Source organism: Bos javanicus, chromosome 21 (assembly GCF_032452875.1).
Source record: "Bos javanicus breed banteng chromosome 21, ARS-OSU_banteng_1.0, whole genome shotgun sequence".
Classification (NCBI taxonomy): domain Eukaryota; kingdom Metazoa; phylum Chordata; class Mammalia; order Artiodactyla; family Bovidae; genus Bos; species Bos javanicus.
In genome coordinates, this window is record NC_083888.1 from 18,493,357 (window position 1) to 18,507,638 (window position 14,282).

General features: G+C 45.5%; 1 protein-coding gene across 13 annotated transcripts in view; it reads right to left on the reverse strand.

The window, feature by feature from the left end:
• The window catches only part of NTRK3 (neurotrophic receptor tyrosine kinase 3), a 421,771-nt gene that overhangs the window by 101,565 nt on the left and 305,924 nt on the right, over positions 1-14,282 (reverse strand). For 2 of the 13 annotated variants that reach the window (XM_061394353.1, XM_061394352.1), the window contains 2 exons: positions 4,423-4,557; positions 513-2,663 (listed from right to left, as the gene is read on the reverse strand). The exons of 10 other annotated variants lie outside the window; for them this stretch is intronic. In XM_061394353.1, the coding sequence (XP_061250337.1) occupies positions 2,545-2,663; positions 4,423-4,557 (254 nt within the window). In that variant the 3' untranslated portion in view covers positions 513-2,544. Of the gene's footprint in view, positions 1-512; positions 2,664-4,422; positions 4,558-14,282 lie in introns of those variants that run through there. One more of the 13 variants, XM_061394354.1, reaches the window with a different exon arrangement.

Sequence of the window (14,282 nt, forward strand, 5' to 3'; positions counted from 1 at the left end):
ACTCCAACCAAGGGAAAAATCACACTGGCTTGCTGGTGCCCCAAAGATAAAGGATCCCTTGACCCCACTCCAGAGCCCCTTATACTTCAGTTCTGAAGAAAGAATCTCCAAAGGTCTTGGCTGCTCAGACAACAGAAGAGTCCCCTGCCACCAAGGAGGCGAGGGTCTCAGTTACCTGAGTTGTATTTGGTGGAGTCTGGTTTGAATTTTGCTTCTGCCTCTTGTGCTGTGTGACTCTGGGTGAACCAATCAACTTCTCTGTGCCTCTAATGCCTTCTCAGTAAGATTGAGGAAACACTTCATTGTATGGGCTTAGAGTGTATCTGGAGAGGTCTCAGTGAAAGCAACCAATGGAGCAGATTGTAAAATCCTTTGCAAATAGGACTTCACTAAGAAATTTCTTTAAAAGAGTAAAATAGGGAGGAATTAAAAAAAAAAAAAAAACAGGGGTAGCCTGAAATGTCTTTAATATTCTTTGCAAAAAATGCCAAATAAGAGGTCTGATTCAGTCATTTCATTAGAAAATAAAGTGTTTATTAAGAAACTATACACTGAACACTCCTATAAGTCTCTGTGGAAACATAACGCCCCATGGTCATAGCACAAGATGAGGGAAAATGGCAGAATAAAAGATGCTGGGATGGATGAAGCCTGGGAGGCTGGAAATGAGGTAATGAATTACAATAATCAAAAAACATCATCCTCAAGCTTACTCCTTAAAGCCACACTCAGAAAGAGGCCCTGGCCCAAAGAGTTGGCAGGACACAGTAGGGAATGGCCAGACATGAAGTGGTGGGGAGTGGGGTGGTGGGGAGCTGGGACGGGCTGACTAAACACATCCTTTGAGGTCCTGGAGACAACGTGAACCCCCGTGTGATACTCTGGACATTCAGGTGCCCGGGAGGCCACCCCAGATACTGGGCAAGAACTTGGAAAGCTCTGTATTTTTAAAACCCACAGAAGGCGTCTCCAGAACCAGGCTGGGAACCTGACCTGAAGAACCCCCATCCACAGGACTCAGGACCAAAAACCCTAAGAGGGAATCCTAACCCCCAGGGAAATCTCCCAAGGCAGAGAATCTGCTATCTATCTCTGTGCATCCTCACTCCCAAACTTAGTGGGTTAAAACCACCACCGTTTTGTCCTACAAGCTCCCCATGGTTGGCCCTTTCCTCTTCTGTGCTCCACCCTCAAGGGGGCAGCCTGTGCTGAGCCCCCACAGTGGAAGTACCAGGGGTGGGAGGAAGTAAGCCACGCCCCCGACATCTACTAAGCCAATAGGGCAGCAAATCTAGGGGACTTCCAGGCCCTACACCTATACTTTTCCTATGGAAGCTGGGGTAAAGGCATTCCCTCCACTCTCCCCGCCGCTGTGGATCAAGGTGAAAATGGGGGAACAAATCCCTCCTCTTTGGGAGAGGGTGGCCATGGAGTAAGGCATGAGTCAAAGCAAGCAAAGTAAACACATATATTGACCAGAGGACAGGATGACACTTCCATTGGTGCCATGAGAGGGGCTGGAGGAGGCCAATTTTTACGTCTTTTCCCCTTCAGTTCATCTTGGCCTTGAAATGGTGATTCCATTGGGTGCCGAAAGTTCTCAGAGTCAAGAACAAGTAAAAGTGGGGGAAGAGAGCCAATGCCGGAATCACGGGCCAGCAGGAAGGGCCTTGGTCCCTGGGTCCCTTGTGGTCCCTTGTGGTCCTAGCAGGATGCCTGGTTCTCGGGCAAGACCTCCTGCAGCCAGAGCTCGTGGGAACTGTAGGTCTAGGGGCCAAGAAGGAGCCCTGGAGAAATCCTCTTCTCCAAGGGGTTTTCTAATACCACTCACTGAGCCGTTGCAGAGAGAAGAGGAAGTAGGGGGAAAGTGTGTCCCCAAAAAGACATGGTTTTCTCCACCGAAAAAAAAAAATATATATATATATATGTATATATATAGAAAATGATTGGTGTCCATTCTTTCCTCTGAGACCTAATCTGGTGCCAACATGTGGGCCTGGCTCCCCCTCCTCTCACCGCGCCGTCTCCACCTCTCCTTAGATGTTCTTCCCCACGGGAGGCTGCAGGGCGACGAGGTCACTAAGAGGGTGGCCTGGTGTCCTAAGGAGAGCCAGGGAGACCCCACACTTCCAGGCAGAGAAAGCGAGGCCGGAGCACGGCTGGACTTCATCAGGCTTTCTCGTGGTGGTTGGGTTGTTTTTGGAAAGCAAGAGACTGGCTAGTATGTTTAAAAGATGGTTCCTGGTGCACAGGTTTTTAATTCTCTTTATTGGCTCTAAAGATGATGGCAGGAGCTGCCTTGGAGGCCAGAAAAAAAAGGAGCACAGTGATGACTGGAGGGGAAGGGCAACCCTGCCAGTGGTGGATGGGGGGCGGGGACACACCCGTCTTGGTGGCGATAAAGGATGCAGGGGGCACCGATGGCTCGAGTGGTTTCTAGTTAGCATCCCCGGCTCCAAACGGAACAATGCCTAGAGCTTCCAACCTCTCAGAGGGCCCAGCCTACCAAGGAGACATCAAAACAGGGAGGCTTAAAAGGAGTCTTTAAAAGCCATGACGTCCTTTGCTGAAATAGACATTGACATCCTCAACATAGATGCCATGGTTAAGAGGCTTGGAATGTCCGGGAAGGCTTATTGGATTCAACATAATTTCTCTGAAACCTATAAAAAACAAAAACAAAAAAACAGAAAAACAGAAAAAAGCAAAATAAAGTAAAAACCAAAACCCCCAAAGAAGATCAAAACTAGAAGGGGAAAGAGATGGGAGCTCGAAAGGTGGGGACGGGGTCGGGGCATGTTGGGGGGGACAGGGGACAACTGGAGATACGGATACAGATATACTGGGAACAGCCAAACGAATTTTCAGCAAAAGGGAAGGATAGGAGGAGGGGATTAACTTAAAACCAAGCATGGTCAGAGAAACTGGAAACACTCCACTTTTGCTGCGGCCTCCACTGAACTGAGGAAGGGATGGGAGCAAAACATTTGGGGGCATGGCCTTGGATTGTTCTGGAAGAGGAGGAGCAACCTCATCTAAGTAGGAGGAGGCCCTGATGATGAGCCTGGGAGGGAAGTGGGGAGAGGGCATAATCACCAGGGTCCCTGGGGAGCAAAGGGGTCAGAGAGAATGCCCTCCAGACATTCTTAAGGGATTCTAGTGAGCTATTTCTAATCCTAGTTGGCACGATGTGGACCACCTTTGACTGCACCAGGCTGGGGGTGCTGTACTTCCAAGACTAGAAACACGTTCTTGTTCACTTTGTCCTCCCATTTCACCCATTCAGTGAAATGATGGCTGATCACTCCACCTCCCCATAATTCCATCTTATGTGCTCAGTCGCTTCAGTTGTGTCCAACTCTTTACGATCCCATGGACTATAGCTCACTAGGCTCCCCTGTCCATGAGATTCTCCAAGCAAGAGTACTGGAGTGGGTTGCCATGCCCTCCTCCAGGGGATCTTCCCAACCCGGGGATTGAACCCGTGTCTCTTATGTCTCCTGCATTGGCAGGCAGGTTCTTTACCACTAGCGCCACCTGGGAAGCCCTCCAAGTCTTACAGGGGATGGAAAAACCTTGGAGGGCTGGCACTGGTGATGACCAAGCCATGGGCAGCCTCAGGCAAGGAGGATTTCCATGCTGGCTCAGCTCGTCTCTGGCCCACACTGCCATGGACGGAGTTTGGATATCCAGACATGTGGGTAATATTGATCAAATGTCCAGAAGGAGGTTTTTCAATCTCACATTAAAATCATGTCTATAAAATAACGTCTGTAATGGGCGTGTGTTTGTTTAGCTGCACGTGCAGACAAGGCAGGAGTAAGCCTATCTTTTTAGGAAAGCTGTGTGCAGCTATGTGGAGGGTGTGATGGCAGTTGGAGGTGAGGGGGAGAGATTGGGTTGGTTGCACTGAGACTTTCCCCTCCTCATTCTCAGGACATATTACAATGAAAACAGAGTTGAGTCATCTTGGATGCTGGGTGCCCTCCTTCTGTGGGCATTGGGGTCAGATTGTGGAGACAGAGGAAAAGTTCCTCGCTGATGACGCCGTGTTTAGAGGGAGATTCAGTCTCAACGTGAGATGTTTGTGTGATAACATCACTGCCCTAACCCAGGACAAGGGTTCTCATGGGTCTGGGCAGTCTGCCTAGAGGGTCTCTGACATCCTTGCTTCTCTCCAAGCCATAGTCCCTCTCTCCTTTCTCCCAGATTCCTCATCTAGGCCCTATGAAGTATCCTGGCCTGGAAAATCCCCCTCACCTAAGGAATTTTAGTACCAACCTACATCAGGCACCTAGTCATCCCCCAGTCCTCAGGGACCTATGAAGACATCATGAGGTCTTAAGATCTTAAGAATCAAAATTGGTGAGGGGTGGAGGGGAGTCTGTACTGCATACAAACATGTCAAAGGAGGTAACTCACCATGTGACCTTGGGTAAGACACTTCCCCACTCTGGACCTCAGGTTCCTCATATATATAGTGAGTTGATGGGACTAGATGATCTCTATTGTCCTTCAAGTTTAATATCCCATGATTGTCTATGTTTGAAAAGACCCCTGGCAGAAGAGGCAGACATGGGGAAATTAGTGGTCAGTATGGAGCCCCAAGTGCAAAGTCAAGGGGAAGTGGTTTTCTTAAGCACACAAGGCCAGAAACAGAAATCCAGGTGTTCCCAGCTCCTGTGCTCACACTGCCTTAACTGTAGGGGCACCTGCCTTACTTTAGGCATAAAATCTAGATACATGGTCTTCTGAGTATCCTGCGGTGATATGAAAGAACTGCTCGAGGGAATCGCCATAAACTCTGTCCAACCTTTCCCTACCACGCTTGCTCCCATCCCTCTTCTTGGGCCGGGGAACCCTGAACTTGTGCCCACCACTGCTTTTCTGGATGTCATTTCTGGGGATGGAAGGATGACTCCTATGACTTGAGGGATGATCCTGCAGGTCTTGAGGCCCCCTTTTGGGCCCATGCCCCCTATAAAAGAAGTTCAGCTGCTCTCCAAGAGGGAAACAACTTGGCAAAGGGGAATGAAGAGCAGAAGAGATGGGGAGTTTGGCCGTCTCAGGGCACAACAGTCAGAACAACAAAAATTGCTGGTCCCCTTAGAGACCTGACAACTCTTCTATGAAAGAGGTGTCATTATAGCTTGAGAGTGAAATCTCCCTTAGAAGCCACGCAGCATCGCAGGCCCTGGAAGATTCCATGTCAGATCCATTAAAGGCAGGGGCCAAGCCTGCCTAAGCCTTTGCCAAGGTCCCTGAAGCTGCCTCCGTGAACATGAGCCTTCTCCCATATGAGCCAGGATCTGAAGTTTGTTTTCTCTGGAACTCTTTCCCAGGTGGAGCCTTTCCAAGATTCTAAATGCTGAAGCCTGATAGCATAAGAGGCACAGATCCAAAATCTTCCATTGTTCCCCCTTTCACTCAGAACAACCCGAGAGCAGGAAGGAAAAGGCATACGCTGTGGGAGGTGGGGGTGAGGCAGGGGAGACCAGGACCACCATGGACACAGACTGGGAAAGAGACAGAAGGGTGGAGGGAAGGCCATAGTGGGCAGACACACCTCTGAAGAAAGCCTCATCCACCCGTGGCCCACGGACCCCCACGTCTAACCTTTTCCTCCATCTGTAGACAGTGTTCCCCAGAGTCATCCAGCACAAAGTTTCTCGTAGGCCCTCTGTAGTTCAGAACAAAGCCTGGTCTTCGGGGACTGTCTAGGTGTGTGTTTTCCTGAGATGCGACCAGAGACTCTGGGGTTGTTTTGGGGAAGGGAGGGAAACTGTAAAGGAAGTGGCTCGGGAGTGCTGAGCACCCAGACAATTGGATGAAAGCTTCCTGAGCCAATCCCCTGGGGCCGAAAGCAGGTTGCATCCTCAGTGGCAAGTTCTTTAATATTCACTGCAGCAAGACCAGGGCTGGCTGCTTCGGTTGCACAACACAAAAGATGGCCTACACCTAGACCTTCACACTTCTCTGTTTTTCTGACAGTCTTGTAGATCCCATTCATCTCATGCTCTCTGGTTCATCCCAGCTCCATTCTTATGCTCTAGCCTGGGGAGTTCAGTGCTAGCAGCCTTCCAAACACCTGCCGGTGAGAACCGCCTCGCATCTTCTGCCTACATGCTCTTCATCCAATTGGATTCTCAAGGCTTCCCCTTCTGTCCCTGCTTCTTCCTTTTGTTATCCGACATGGTAATTTTATTCCCAAACTCCATAAGGTGGGTTTGGGTTATAGCCTTGCTAAAAGGCCCAATACCAAGCAGAGCTCTACTGGATAATTCTCCAACATTTTCTTTTGAAATATATTCATTCATCATCTTCACGTTGCTATGTCACGGGAATGCTTAGAACTTACATACCCTTGGCTGGGAGAAGGAGGAGGTTGAAATACACAGGCGTTCTGGCACTGAGGTCATGGATGGCTTAACTACAGGGAATCAGATGCACAGAGCAATGCAGACGCTTGTCCAGAGAGACAGTGAGAACAGGAGGGTCCCAGGACAGATGTCAGGGTGGGGAGCCTGATGGGTGCCTCACCCCAGGCATGAGGCATTCTAGTCACAGCCTCTGTGTGGTTCCTCAAGGGGTGGGAAGACATGAAGGGAGCCTCAGGTAATACCTGTCTGTAACAATCCTACCATTCAATACATCACTGATCACACTGGAATCCAAAGATCTATATAACTTAGTGATAGCGTCAGGCACTGCTTACAGGTAATTCAGCATCTCCAGTATCTTGGTGGCTCAGACAGTAAAGAATCTGCCTGCAATGCAGGAGAGCCAACTCATTGGAAAAGACCCTGATGCTGGGAAAGATTGAGGGCAGGAGAATGGGGCGACAGAGGATGAGATGGTTGGTTGGCATCACCGACCCAATGGATGTGAGTTTGAGCAAACTCCAGGAGACAGTGAAGGACAGGGAAGCCTGGCATGCTGCAGTTCATGAGTCACAAAGAGTCAGACACGACTCAGCGACTGAACGACAACAGCAACAACAATATCTTTTATCTATTTATTTATTTATTTATTTTGGCCACACCATGTGGCTTGCAAGATCTTAGTTCCCCAACCACGGATTAGACCCAGTGAAATCTGGCAGTGAAAGCTCAGAGTCCTAACCACTAGACCACCAGGGAAGTCCCTCCAATACCTTTTAAAAGTTGATATTATTAAATCTCGGAGAAGGCAATGGTACCCCACTCCAGTACTCTTGCCTGGAAAATCCATGGATGGAGGAGCCTGGTGGGCTGCAGTCCATGGGGTCGCTAAGAGTCGGACACGACTGAGCAACTTCACTTTCACTTTTCACTTTCATGCATTGGAGAAGGAAATGGCATCCCACTCCAGTGTTCTTGCCTGGAGAATCCCAGGGTTACATGTAGGGAAACTGAGGCTCAGTAATATACATTAAAAAGAAAAAAAAAAAAAAACCCAAGTTCACTTTGTGGCAGAGTCTGATACTGAACAAGGTCTTTATAACCTTAAACCCCTTGTCATTAACTACTTTGCAATATGGCTTCTATTTGTTGCAAATCGATATTTGGGAAAAGGAGGCAGAAATGGAGGTCAAGGCCGCAGTGATGGGGACATTCTCCAGGGAAAGCAGGGCTTTGCCTCTGGCTCCTTCTGCAAGGCCTGGCTGGAGGGCTGGAGTGTTCTTTCCTCACTAATGGCTTCCCTAGTCAGAGAACTGAACATCCTCGTGCCAGCTGATGCCCAGGCCGCCTCATCTTCTGAACCATCTTCTGAACTTCTGTAGCCAGCCACACCTACCACTTTGTTTGTCTTGGGACCTTCCAAGTAAAGAATCCCAAGCCCTGTCCAGACACTGACCCCTTCATTCTGTGTTACTTCCGGGAGTTCCACTCAAGAAGGATGCAAAGTAAGCCTGATGAAAGAAAATCGTGAATTTGGAGGGAAGAGCAATTATTCAGAACGCAGTCACACCTAGAGCAAGGGTGTAAAGTCAGAACCCTCCTGGGAGGTATGGAGCCCAGAAGAACTCTCTCCCCGGCACCCTCTCCTTGGGTCACTATGTGAGCAAAAGTGACAGGAAAGGGCACATCATGGTAAAGAAAGTGTCCCTCATAATGCCGCCTGCTTCATTTGCGGCCTTTGCGGTAGCCTCTGGAAGGTCATGGGAAGACGGTCATCAAAGAGCCTAGGGGTCCCAGGATGTGACTCTGGCTACGTGGTTCTTCATCTTTGCCTCTTGATGTGGCTGTTGCTTTTCTCAGTCTAAGGTCTTTCCTCTCCTGCCATCAGATTCAACAAAAAGCTGGTGGCACTGAGCCAGGGAGGTGAGACCCAAAGGGCTAGACTTGCTGGCCACAAACTAACTTGCTTAAATCACTCAGATCATTTTCTCTGTTATTCTGAGGTTGCAAACCTAACCTATGGGCCATCTGTGGCTTTATGTTGTATCTCTTTTTAGCATAATTAAACAAAATTTTTGAATCAGCTTGCAACATCTAAAAGCTGGGGGATTTCACATTTAAAAGGTCCCTATTTCTAGATTCCCTTGAACATCCAGGAGTTCTGTCAGTGCTGGGCCAGCCTTTCGGCAAAATGGTCATCAGCTAGAGGAAAGCAGTGGCCGCTTTGTTTACACAGGGTGTGTGTTCTCCAATTTGCCATATACCCCACCACTCCCTATTACCTCCACCTGGTCCCATCATTTATTTATAATCCCTGAATGCTTTGTCCTAGCATTTGAGTTTAGAACTTTATAATAAATGTAAAGCCAGCACTAGGTAATAGGCTGTGCGTTAAGGACCAGGAATGCCATGTCAGGGAGCCTCACTGACTGTCCCTATGATAACCAAATATATGCTCCCTCTAGGTATAGCTGGGCTTCCCTGGTGGTTCAGATGGTAAAGAATCTGCCTGCGATGCAGGACAGAGAACTGGGTCAGGAAGATCCCCTGGAGAAGGGAATGGCTACCCACTCCAGTATTCCTGCTTGTAGCATTCCATGGACAGAGGAGACTAGTGGGCTACAGTCCATGATGTCCCAAAGAGTCGGACACAGCTGAGCAATTAACATTTGTACTTTTCACTGGTTATGGTTAAAAATGATAAAGAAGTGGCTGGAAATCTCCATCAGGACAAACTTATCTCAGAAAGAGGAGCTAGTTCAGGAGTTCAATGGGTAAGAGGGCACTGGGTTCAGAAATTGAGCTCCCAGAAAGAAAATATTCTAACGACTACATACAATGCTGCTTTTGGGGAAGAAGAGGGTATTGGAGTATTTGCATTATCAGTTGGCTATGCTTCCACTTTGCTTGGCACATACAAGGCACTTGACCAAAGGTTGTCAAGGGCCAGCTAGCAAGACTTTTTAATGCAGCTGTTAAATTTCATGGGGTATGATCTGACCCAAAGTATTCCCACATCCCTGCAGCAACAAGCTGCAAAGGCTTCTTTAGCATACTGAAATGTACTTGGAACTGAAATGTCCCTCTTGTATATTTCATGGCTAAGAGTAGTGAACTGAGATCCCCAACTTCAGCACACAGCACCTCTTCCTGTAAAGTTGCCTCAATACTGCTGGGAAAATCAATGATGAGACCGCCCTGGCCCACGTGCAAAGTCTGGTTCCAGCTGTGTGCAGATGCTCTAAGAGAGGGGGTTGTGGCTGAATGTAACCGAAATGTGAATTAGCTCAGGGAATCGTGCCAGGGGAAGTCACAGTGGGAGGGCATCCATGCCTGGGTGAGATAAAAGGGTGAAGAACACTGAGATTCTCAGACAAAAGCAAAAGGCACTTCCCTGAAGGAATCTTGAAGGCTCTCCTGACTCTCCCTGGAGGAATACTGCAAAGCTCAAACTCAAAAGGAGGAGAATATGCCTGGGGGCTTTGCCCTTGGCATCACTATTGTCCCACCAATAAGCTGAGCTTGGCTCAAAGAAGTGAAATGTGAGTCCCAGAGAAAGCGAAGTTCCTTCCACTCCAGGACACTGGTGAAGTGACCTTTTAGAATCAAAATACTTCATAAGCCATGGAATAAAATTAGTCACCTGGCAAAACGTGTTTTCCATTCTCAAAATTAACCATATAAGGGATAATTTATCATACGGGAACATCTCTTGCTTAACTGAGAGGAGCGAGAACCTCAGGTATGAATAGCCTTTCTTTGTTTTCATCTCCCTCCCTGCATTTCAAATACTTGCCTTTATTTTTTCCTTTTTCTTTTGGCATGTGAGGTGGGAGTGGGGGTAGCAGGGAGTGGCTTCTCTCTAGGTTTGGCCTGCAGGCTTGTTGCCCCAAGGCATGTGGGATCTTAGTTCCCAGATCAGGGATCCAACCCACATCCCCTGCTTTGGCAGGTGAATTCTTAACCACTGGACCACCAGGGAAGTCCCCCAATACTTTATACTCAGCACATTTCCCCCTTTTTGATTCTTTTCATTCTTTTCAAATGTTTGGAATATCTGAAATAGGAAAAGTATAGAGATGATCAGAACTGGATACCCACCACTGAATATTAACAATTTATTACACTTTGATATATTCTTTTCAAATTTTTGAGAGAGATAGATCACATTACACCTATTGCTATCAGCCTGTATGAATCCATCCATCATCCTGTTCCTCATCTACTCCCTCACCAGAGGTAACCACTGCCCTGAGATAGATGAGGCTCATTTCCAGGCATCTTTTAATAATCTGGCTGCAGAGGTATATATCTGTTAAGAAAACTGCCCAAGTTTACTTCTTAAAACAAGGGATGTCTTCTAGATTTATCCATATTTAAACATGTAATTCTTATTCATTAATTGTAACTAATGGAATTCAGCATGTGAACATGCTACAAATTTTTTGCCGGTTCTACCAACTGACATTTATTTCCATTCTGTCATAATTCCAAAAAAAAGGTGCAATAAATATTATTACATGAGTCTCTTTCCATGCGCATGGGAGAGTTTCTCTAGAGCAGTAGTTGGCAAACTTTCCCTGTGAAGGGCCAGATAATGAATACTATTTTAGGATTTCTATACATCATACAGTTGTCTTTTGCTGCTACTAAATCCTGCCATTGCAGTCCAAAAGCCGCCATAGACAACACAGAAACAAACAGACGTGTTCCAATTAAAACGTCACTGGCAAAAACAGATAGGGGCCAGGTTTGTTGACCTCTGCTCTAGAGGCTTTTACTCAAGGGCTGGGCATGTGAACCAGTTTCAGCATCAGCTGGGAGTTTAGCAGAAATGGAGGCTTTGAGACTCCAGGACATCAACATCTTCATTTTAACAAGCTCTTCGGGTGACTTCTATGCACACACACAAAAAAATGTTTGAGAAGAAGGGCTTTAGAGGGTATCTCTATCATGTATAGAAATCCTTCACTGTATTGCTAAATGTCTCTCTAAAGTGATGGTACCAACTCATTTCTGTGATCACTAAATGAATGAACTTCTTATCTCATATCTCCATATCTGATATTCGCTGATGTGTGGTAGGTTTTACCTTCCTATAGCTGCATTTCCTAATTACTGCTGAGGTTTCCGTCATCTCAACTGGAGTTTCCTGGTTTAGGAACTGTCTCCTCCTATGCTTCCTTCATTGTGTTGTGTGTGTGTATTATATACCTTATGTGTGTGTGTGTGTGTGTGGATATATATTGCCTATATAATAATAGTATGTGTGTGATCACTCAGTCATGTCGGACTCTTTGCGACCCCGTGGACTGTAGCTCACCAGGCTCCCCTGTCCATGGGATTTCCCAGGCAAGAATACTGGAGTGGGTTGCCATTTCCTTTTCCAGGGGATCTTCCCGACCCAGGGATTGAACCTGAGTCTCCTATGGCTCCTGTACTGGCAGGTGGATTCTTTAACACTGAGCCACCTTGGAAGTCCAATAATATTATAGAGTAATACATAATGTATACACACATACTATACATCTACACATACATATATACATTATATATGAGTTTGTCTTATCCTTTTTATTTGTGGGAGCCTGTTATTTATTCTGCATGCAAATTCTTTGTTGACTACATGTTTTGGAATTATGTTCTCTCAGTCTATGGTTGATCTTTTAATTTTGTATATGCTCTTATATCCATTCAAAAAAAACTAAGGTCATCAAATGTATTAATCTTTCCATTAACATTATTTATAAGCTATATCTTAAGATTTTTTCCCCCTTATCAAAAGGATGTACTCCTTTCCTCTAAAAATACTACATTTAGCAATTTCTCTCAGAGAAGGCAATGGCACCCCACACCAGTACATTTTGCCTGGAAAATCCCATGGACGGAGGAGCCTGGTGGGCTGCAGTCCATGGGGTCGCTAAGAGTTGGACACAACTGAGTGACTTCACTTTCACTTTTCACTTTCATGTATTGGAGAAGGAAATGGCAACCCACTCCAGTGTTCTTGCCTGGAGAATCCCAGGGACCAGGGAGCCTGGTGGGCTGCCATCTATGGGGTCACACAGAGTTGGACATGCCTGAAGCAACTTAGCAGCAGCAGCAGCAATTTCTCTTAGAGAAGAATTCCAAATAATTTATATATTTGGAAGTGACAGTGTTAGTCGCTCAGTCGTGTCTGACTCTCTGTGACCCCATGGACTGCAGGCCACCAGACTCCTCTGTCGATGAGATTCCGGGCAAGAATATTGGAGTGGTTACCATTCCCTTCTCCAGGGGATCTTCCCAACCCAAGGATTGAACTCAGGTCTCCTGCGTTGCAGGCAGATTCTTTACCTACTGAGACACAAGGGATAATAGGGATGATAACTAAATGCAATACAGTATTCTGGATGCGGTTCTGAAACAGAAAACAGACAATTGAGAAAAAACTGGTGAAATCAGAATGAAGTATTCAGTTTAGTTAATAGTAATATGTTGAAGTTGGCTTCTTAGTTGTGACAAATGTATCATGGTGATTTGAAGTGGATGATTACAATAAAGAAAACTGAGTGAACTGTATAAGAGAATTCCCTGCATCCTTGTTGCAACATTTCTGTATATCTAAAAGTATTTCAAGATAAAACCTTACCTAAAAAACCTTCTAAATTTCAACCAGAATTCATAATTTATTGTGTGCCTGGTATGAGATGCCAATATTTTTCCTCAAGTGATTTTACTGAATAAATTCTCCCTTTCATATTGATTTGCAATGACATATCAAAAATATACACATAGTCACATATCTCTGTTTATCTGTGTATCTGCATACATATACATATATGTTTTCTGAGTTTTAAAAAAAACCACTATTATACTTTTGGCCTATTTGTTTCCCCTGTCTTAATTAGTTTAACTTTATAATAAGTCTTTTTGTATATGAGAGCTGCTGCTGCTGCTGCTAAGTTGCTTCAGTCTTGTCCGACTCTGTGCGACCCCATAGACAGCAGCCCACCAGGCTCCCCCGTCCCTGGGATTCTCCAGGCAAGAACACTGGAGTGGGTTGCCATTTCCTTCTCCAATGCATGAAAGTGAAAAGGGAAAGTGAAGTCGCTCAGTCATGTCCAACTCATAGCGTATATGAGACCAAGTCTCCTCAATCTTTATCTTCTTTAAAAAAAAAAATACCTTGGTGATTCTTTGTTTTTCATTCTCTCATATAAATTATAGATTAAGCTTATCAAGTAAGCACTATCAAAAATCCTGCTGGGATTTTTATTGGGAGTGTATTTCATCTATAAACTTGGGGGATCTTCAGCATCTTCATTTATCGCTTCTTCCTATTTATGAACAAGATATATGCTCCATTTACTCATTCCATTTTATGCTCTTAATACTGTCTTGTATTTTCCAGAAGAATTGCTTATCTTTTGCCTTTTATTTTGTTTCATTTTATTGTTGCTATTGTAAATGCGATTTTTTTTTTCAATTAAAGTTTCTAATGGTGTTTAGGGACTATATTAATTTGTGCTTATTGATATTTTATTAGTAACATTGCTGAACTCCTAGTTCATTCTAGCTTTATAAATACCTTTTGATACTCTATGGAGGATGATCATATCACTCACAAAAGGGAGGCCATGCATCTTTCCACTATTCTTACATTTCTTTTGTTGTCTTATTGAATTGGTAGAATCTCCAGAACATTGTTGAGTAGAATCAGGATAACAAATATCCTATTGTTATCTGTTATTTTTTTTTACAAAGTTCATAATTTTGGATTGTAGCTGATTTTGTGTAGGAAGGGTTTTTTTTTTTAAATCTCTTTCTCTTTTGTGCTTAGTCACCACTGTCTCATGTTTTTGTTGTTGCTATTTTTGCCTCCACCAAGGCTCTTAGAAATTCAGTTCCAAACCCATCCTA